The 6,441-nt window shown below is 49.9% G+C and overlaps 1 protein-coding gene across 1 annotated transcript; it reads left to right on the forward strand.

The window, feature by feature from the left end:
- Positions 1-676: 676 nt before the first annotated feature.
- LOC102732929 (glutamate receptor ionotropic, NMDA 3A) lies at positions 677-6,289 on the forward strand. The gene is made up of 3 exons (XM_081811494.1): positions 677-1,477; positions 2,761-2,837; positions 4,259-6,289. The coding sequence occupies exons 1-3, from the start codon at positions 1,322-1,324 to the stop codon at positions 4,389-4,391; spliced, it is 366 nt and encodes a 121-aa protein (XP_081667620.1). The 5' UTR covers positions 677-1,321; the 3' UTR covers positions 4,392-6,289.
- Positions 6,290-6,441: the final 152 nt, after the last annotated feature.

Here is a 6,441-nt window from a genome sequence, read left to right on the forward strand (position 1 = left end):
TCTGTTTCCACAACCTTCAGAGTGCCTACTTTCCCACCCAAGCCTCCACATTCTACCTCTCTTATGAACCAACTTCTCCACAAAACTGAGACGACACGGATCAGTGTCTGTATCATGGCGTATGAATGTTTGCTCCATCCCTAGACTCAGGTTGATTAAAGGCAGGGACATAACCCTCCTATCTTCATCCTGTGGTACCTCAAAGAGTGCCTGAAGTAGTGTGTCCAAAGTCTTTCTTTCTGCAGGATTGACTCTTGTCATTGATGTCCATGACTGAATAATACCCATTTCATAGAGAACTCGTAAGGATTCTCTTAGATCTCATATGTAAATTACATAGTAAAGTACCTGCCACATACAGTTGTTGTAACTATAGTTGCTGTAACTGCTGCTGGCTTTTTTGGGGGGGAGGAGGGGAGGGATGGGGAGAGGGAGAGAGAGAATCCCCATGCAGACTCCACACCCAGTGCAGAGCCTGATGTGGGGCTCAGTCTCACGACCCTGAGATCATGACCTGAGCCGAAATCAGGAGTCATGCACTTAGCTGACTGAGCCACACAGGTGCCCCAGCTGCTGTTTTGTTGTACAGCAGAAAGAGCCCAGGCTTCACAGCTAAACAAACATGGGCTTATAGACCAGCTTGGTCACTTAAAAGCTGCACGGACTTTAGTTTCTTCAACTGTAAATTGTGGTTTTTAATACCTATCTCAGTGCAAAAAGGTAAGCAATCAATAAATATTAGGTTCCCCCCCCCCTTTTTTTTCCTCCTCTCTGGCTGTCTAATTTTGTGACCTGCCTGAATTTACTTCACTTCCCTGGTCCCAGGTTCCTCATCTGAAAAATGAGAACACTGAAGTAGATGATCTCCATGTTCCTGCCAGATCTAAATGTCAAAATTATTGAAACTCATCATCCCTTCCCCTTAAACCTACTCATTCAGTGTCCCTGAGAAAGGTTCTTTCCTTGATAACTAGTCAGTGCTTCGGGATGTTAAGTTGTTTCAACCCTTGGTCTCTATCTCTCAGTCTCCCTCTAGAGGCAGGAGGGCGGTCCAGACCCCGGGACCCTTCATGCAAGAGGACTGTACGTGCGCGGCTCCCCAGGAAGCGTGCTGCGCGGCGGCCGTCCGCCCCGGCTGGGCCCCTCTCACAACGCAGTCCAGTGAAGCCTGCCAAGCCCCCGGGGAGGGCTGGGGAGGGGTAGTCTCCAGCTCTCCTGAGGTCCAGGGGAAAAAAGTATCTGCATCCAAAAACAAGCGTGGGGCCAGGCGGAGCCTCGCATTCACGGCCTTTCCTTCCCTGTTCTGCCACAGACTTTGCAAATGGGCATCAAACACTTCTCTGGACTCTTTGTGCTGCTGTGCATCGGCTTTGGTCTGTCCATCTTGACAGCCGTTGGGGAGCACATGGTGTACAGGCTGCTGCTGCCGCGGATCAAGAGCAAATCCAGGCTGCAGTACTGGCTCCACACCAGCCAGGTGAGTGCGCGGGCGGCCTGCTCCAGTGTGAGCCGTCCGAACTGCCACGGATGCCCCGCGGAGTGCGGAGCCCCACGTCAGACAGGACAGGTGCCAGGTTCCCAGGAGAACCGCGGTGGCGTAGACAACTCCGTGTAGACGATGGAGTTCCCTCTATCCCATTAATGCACTTTCCCCTTAGATTAGCCTGTCCCGTGACGCCCCCGCCTTGCTTCCGGCCCTCCGCTGTTGCTCACGCAGAAGCGATGGGAGTTGTCTTTCACCTGGTTTCCCTTAGTAGTGACCACCTGCGGACACGGTGTGCGAGAGTTTCTTCCTACAGACTCTCTCCTAGCCAAAACGGAAGCTCATTCAATGAGCTTGAAGCCCCTACTTGCCTGCCGACGAGCCCAGCGGCCCCCGTTCCGTCCGCATTTCCAGTGGCCCCGAGGTGGGGAGCCGGCCGGTGCGCAGGCCGAGCCGCGCAGGATGGGCGTTCTGTGCCTGGACGCGGGCGCGCTCCGGCCCAGGGACCACGGAGACCGTCAGGCCGAGCCGCACGCTCCCTCGCACCGCTCGGCCTGACGGCAGGGGCCGCCGAGAGCCCGCCGAGAGCAGAAGGGGCTGTGGCGGCTGTGGCATCTGCCCCCCGGGAGGTGGAGGCGCCCGGCGCCAGCCTGATCTCCCAGCCGGCCGCTCCGTCCTGCGTCCGCGGTGGCCGCGCGCGGGGCCGTGAGGCCGCCCCTGCCGCCGCCGCTGCCCCGCTCGTCGGCGACAGCGACCCTTTTTTACTAGTTAGGTCACTGCCCTTGATTCGGTCACATGGGACCCTGCTCTTTTTGCTTCGTCCTGGAAAGGAGCTGGTCTCCCCAGGGGAGCTCCGCAGACAGGTGGCCTCCGTCGGGTGCTCACGTGACTAGCGGAATTCTCCGGCTTCTTCCCTTCTTCGTTTTGGCTGCAAAGACGTTTTGACTCACCTTTAGCAATTCTGCAAGGTCCTTTGCCACACACTAGTTGTGACGACTCTTCTTTACATCACATACCTATTTACAACCCAGAGCATATCTAAAGCTTCCTTCGAATTACTTTTTTCCCCCTCTAGATAGAATAATAGGTCAGAATTAAAATTTGGTTCTCTTGAGATTTAGGGCTGAAGGTTGATCTGTTTTCGGGCATCCCTGGAAATTTGTTGGAGGCGCAGCAGATTTGTAACAGTGAGATACACTATTAAACTCAGGTGGTACTTGGTCCCCAGACGGTGTGTTTCTAATGATCTGTATGTGTGAATCTGTTCTTTTTGCCAGAGATTACATAGAGCACTAAACACATCGTTTGTAGAGGAAAAGCAGCAGCGTTTCAAGACTAAACGTGTGGAAAGGAGGTAAGAAGAGGCCAGCGCCAGGTGTCTTTAATGTTTGTGAAGATAAAAGTGGAGAGATGTAACTGGGACTCCCTGCTCAAAGGGGAAATTATGTATAAATAATTCAGATCAAACCAGGACCAAGTTGTTGATAACACAAGCAGTGCAAATATATGTGGTTTCAAACAGAAATAGAACAAAGAAGAACAAACATGTCTGTACCTGTACAGACAGGGAAATGCAGGACAGGCCAGGTACGTCCTGGTGAAGGGTGCAGCTGTGGTCTCTGGAGTCACGCGTCCAGACCCTAACCTGTCACGGACCCTTGCCCTACATGGGGCGTAGCAAGGTATTTCTCTGACCTCGCTGTGCCTCCATGTCCTCGTTTGTGAAATTGAGATAAAAACAGTACCCACTTCCTAGAGATGCTGTAAGGATTAAACAAGACAATACATGGAAAGGCCCGGAAACAAAGCCCTTTTAGCTCTCGTTACCGTGCACAGAGTACACGCAAGCCTGAATTCACGAGTCCTGCAGGCCGTTCGCTTCGTGCCGTTTTGCCTTTCTGACATGTGTCTGCTCCCCACTGCTTTCCAGCACTCCTAGGAATATTTGAGATATGCAGCGGAAGTGTTCTGCTTCATCTATTTCCTGGCATTCTTACTACAAACTCGCCAGAAAAGCCTCCCAGTGATAGGGAGTACCAAGCATTAAATGCCTGGAGGACCCCTTCCCCGCGTGCAGCCCGTGGGTGACTGTGGTGGCTAAAGATGCCGGCAGCGTTCCGTCTGGCTCCTGGCTGGCCTTGGCAGCCTGCTCCCTGGGGCGGCCCTCCTCCTTTCTCATGCCCAGAGGCCTCTGTTCAGGAGCAACTCTCACCGGTGGCAGATCTTCAGCTCAAAGCTTGGCTTTCTGGGTAATTTTGAAATCTGCCACTCACACTTCTCACTCATGATAGAGGAAAAGGGAAAAAGGGTGAAAAGCATCATTCTTTTTCATTGTTTATACCTCCTCTGGGACTGCTGCTGGCCCCCTGTCCCCAGTTTGCATCTAGCTTGTCAGCATCATTTCCGTTCTCTCTGGAAGCCTCTCTTTCCAGTCAGTGAGCACCTCCTGCCCTCTCAGGCTGTGGTATTCCTGCATCATGTTGCAGCCCTGTCGGTGACAAGCTGGAGACTAATCAGGTCACAGCTGTTCCATGTCATGTTACGTCTATTTTTTCTGTAATTATTTTTTAACACAAATTTTTAACCAGAGGAACGCAAGAAGACATAGTGGTGAAGACAGTGTCTCATGACAAAGCATGTGTTTACCATCTGTAATAGAAACAGGGAGCCCAGTGATCCCATTTCCAACTGTGATGTGGTTCCTAGTCACATCTCTCTCACCTCCGCTGAGAACCAAATGTGTCTTTCACTCATTATGTCCACTTTTCTTGGCAGATTCCCTTCTGGAGCCCCTTATTTTGAGAAGGAGCTAAGGCAGAACCTGCCCTCCTGGCTTATGCTGGGCCCACACTTCCTGTGCCACCTCCCTGCAGCCCAGCACCCAGCTGTGACCTTTCAAATGCAGTGAGTGTTTGAGGCCCCACAGCTGTCATGTCTCTTCTGATGGCAATAGTGGAGCATTGAATTCCGAGGTTACAGAATTGATCTGTGGAAGCTCATTTTGCTCATTTTTAGTGCCAGACACAGTTCACCTACTGGTCATCTTACACGCTAAGGCTGAGGAAGGTTCGATAGAAAACAGAACGAAACACTGAAGAGGCCTCCAATTAGACACCAGATCTGACATCAGTATCTGTCATATTCTATTCACAGGTGGCCCAGAGTCACATGTCGATTACTGGGACACTTGTTATGCTAGCAACTTGAGTCTGTCATGGAATCCAGCTTCTGCTTCTGCTTCTGTATTCTATTCCCAGATATGTGTACAAAGCTCTGGAGAAAACCAGATCGGTTAGCTCTACTTAATCTGATTTCTGTGGTTGCCTGGGTGCCAGGAAAATGTGCAGATGCCCTACTCCCAGGTGCTCCGTCTGAATCATTCTATGGTACTACAGTTAGGTCTGCTGGGTTGAAAACTCTTTCCCCGTTTTTTTGGAAGAGTATCTATGCAAATGCCTATGTCTGCTACAATTCGGCATTCCTCCAGAGTGCTCCATATTTATAGAATGAATAAAACAATAGATAAGTGGGTGAATGCAGATGAGTGTGGCCCTGAGGACCAGGGATGGTGGATGTGTGTGCACCTGCTGGAGAATAAAGATTTCTTTGAGCTAAAAAAAAAAGATAGATGAACAAATTCTTAACATGTGGATTTGAGGAAAGGCATAAAGAAGTTCTGGGCCATGATACAAAAGTAGATGTTACTCCTTTTCTATTTAAAGCAGAGGGAAAAAGTAGATATTGCAAGACACTATGCATAGTCTTCGATTTATTCAACCTGGGATTTCATGTAAGTTTTGGTCTTCACCCCACTGGGTTTCCAATACACCCCCATTTTCCCTTGCCCCAAGATATACAAAAATTATAAACGGTGTAACACACACAAACAAGATTGTCTTGAAATTTTTCAAACTCAATTGGAAGGGATTTGAAGGAAAACTTAAAGGGAACTGTACAGCTCAAAGTAAAATTGTAACTGCCCCCCTGACCCAGGTTTAAAGCCAGCAGAACTTCAGTTGAGAGAGTCATTGTAGACTCTTACTAAGCCCAGGACACATGAAAGCTAAGCTGTGTTGCCACCTGCTCATTATATGCCACTGAAACTATGAGAAACGTAAAGGAACTGCAGGGGAATTTGGAATGTGTGTTTTAATGGGTTGGGGCATGTATCTTAGTTTTTGCTGTGTGAGAAAATTATCTCAGTAACTTAATTATTTTAAACAACAGCAAGTTAGCAATCTGTGGGTCAGCTGTGCAATTTGCTGGTCTGGGCCGGACTTGGCTGATCTTGGCTGGATTTGCTTATATGTCTGCAGCCAGCTTGTGGGGAAGAGGAAAGCAGCTAAGGGCTGGCTGGTCTATGGCCTCAGCTGGGTCCACTGGGAAGACTGGGGACTCTCTCCACACTGTTATCATCAGCAGACTAGTGTGGACTCATTCACACTGCAGCAGCAGGGTTCTGAGAGAGACCCTCAGGGGACCTGCACAAGGCTTCTTCAAAGTTTAGGCGTGGAACGGCCACCTGCCATTTCTGCTAGTTTGGCCAAAACAAGTCAGGAAACCAGACTAAATTCCAGGGGGAGGGAAAGCCAGACTTTCTTCCCTTGAATCCTCCTTGATAAAGGTGAGCTGCAAAGTCACATTACTGAGGGACATGGGTGGAAAGGAGGAAGAAACTTTATTAGCCCTCCCTCTGTCCCTCCCCTTCCCCGGAAAGAAAGAGTCCAGAAATAAAGTCTTGATTCAGTGACATGGATGAGAACAGAAACACAAGGACTTAATAGAGTGTTTCTATGTAGGTTTGCCCTGTGGTGGATTGCAAAAGCGGTCATAACCCTCCTTCTCCTCCAACAAGGCTAGAAGAAATCTGCAGCTATGCCGCTTGGGGCTCTAGTCTGTTCTTGTAGCAAGAAACTCTCCTCATTACATCTGACTGTCAGAGTTCCTTTCAGGCACCA

The sequence above is a fragment of the Leptonychotes weddellii genome, unplaced genomic scaffold, assembly GCF_054177405.1.
Source record: "Leptonychotes weddellii isolate Sample4059 unplaced genomic scaffold, ASM5417740v2 HiC_scaffold_7991, whole genome shotgun sequence".
NCBI classification, from domain to species: domain Eukaryota; kingdom Metazoa; phylum Chordata; class Mammalia; order Carnivora; family Phocidae; genus Leptonychotes; species Leptonychotes weddellii.